Genomic DNA, 435 nt, shown 5'->3' on the forward strand with positions numbered 1-435 from the left:
AGAGCATCGCTTAAAAGAGAAAAAGCCACAAAGACGAAACCGAATTAGCCTTCCAAAACAGGATTAAATTCCCTCCCTTTCCTCCCGCCAGAACCACAGAGGAATGGGCATTGACGTCATAAAGATGGCCGGGGAGGACCGAGACCGGTACGTCATAGTCCACAAAGCGAAAGACTGCGTGTTGTTCCTGAGCTTCCGCGGAGAACACTCAGCCCCAGGTATTCCTGAGCTGGTCTTTAACCCGCAGTACCCAGGAAGTTCCGCTCACTGGCTCCTTCAGCCCACGCCACGCCCACTGTGACGTCATGCAGACCATGTGATGACGCAGTGATTATTACGGAAAAAGGATGAGAATAGATTGGTTTTAATTTTACGTATGAATATTTATGATTAGAAATGTGAAATATATGATGATTTGAATTATCTATGTAGATG

The 435-nt window shown here is 46.2% G+C and overlaps 1 protein-coding gene across 2 annotated transcripts in view; it reads left to right on the forward strand.

Annotated features, from left to right (window-relative positions):
- LOC119586159 overlaps positions 1-424 on the forward strand; it is a 21,310-nt gene extending 20,886 nt beyond the window's left edge. For both annotated transcript variants that reach the window (XM_037934853.1, XM_037934854.1), the window contains exon 5: positions 92-424. In XM_037934853.1, coding sequence (XP_037790781.1) covers positions 92-301 — 210 coding nt within the window. In that variant the 3' untranslated portion in view covers positions 302-424. The remainder of the gene's footprint in view (positions 1-91) is intronic.
- The last annotated feature ends 11 nt before the right edge of the window (positions 425-435 follow it).

This window comes from Penaeus monodon, chromosome 21, assembly GCF_015228065.2.
Source record: "Penaeus monodon isolate SGIC_2016 chromosome 21, NSTDA_Pmon_1, whole genome shotgun sequence".
Classification (NCBI taxonomy): Eukaryota; Metazoa; Arthropoda; class Malacostraca; order Decapoda; family Penaeidae; genus Penaeus; species Penaeus monodon.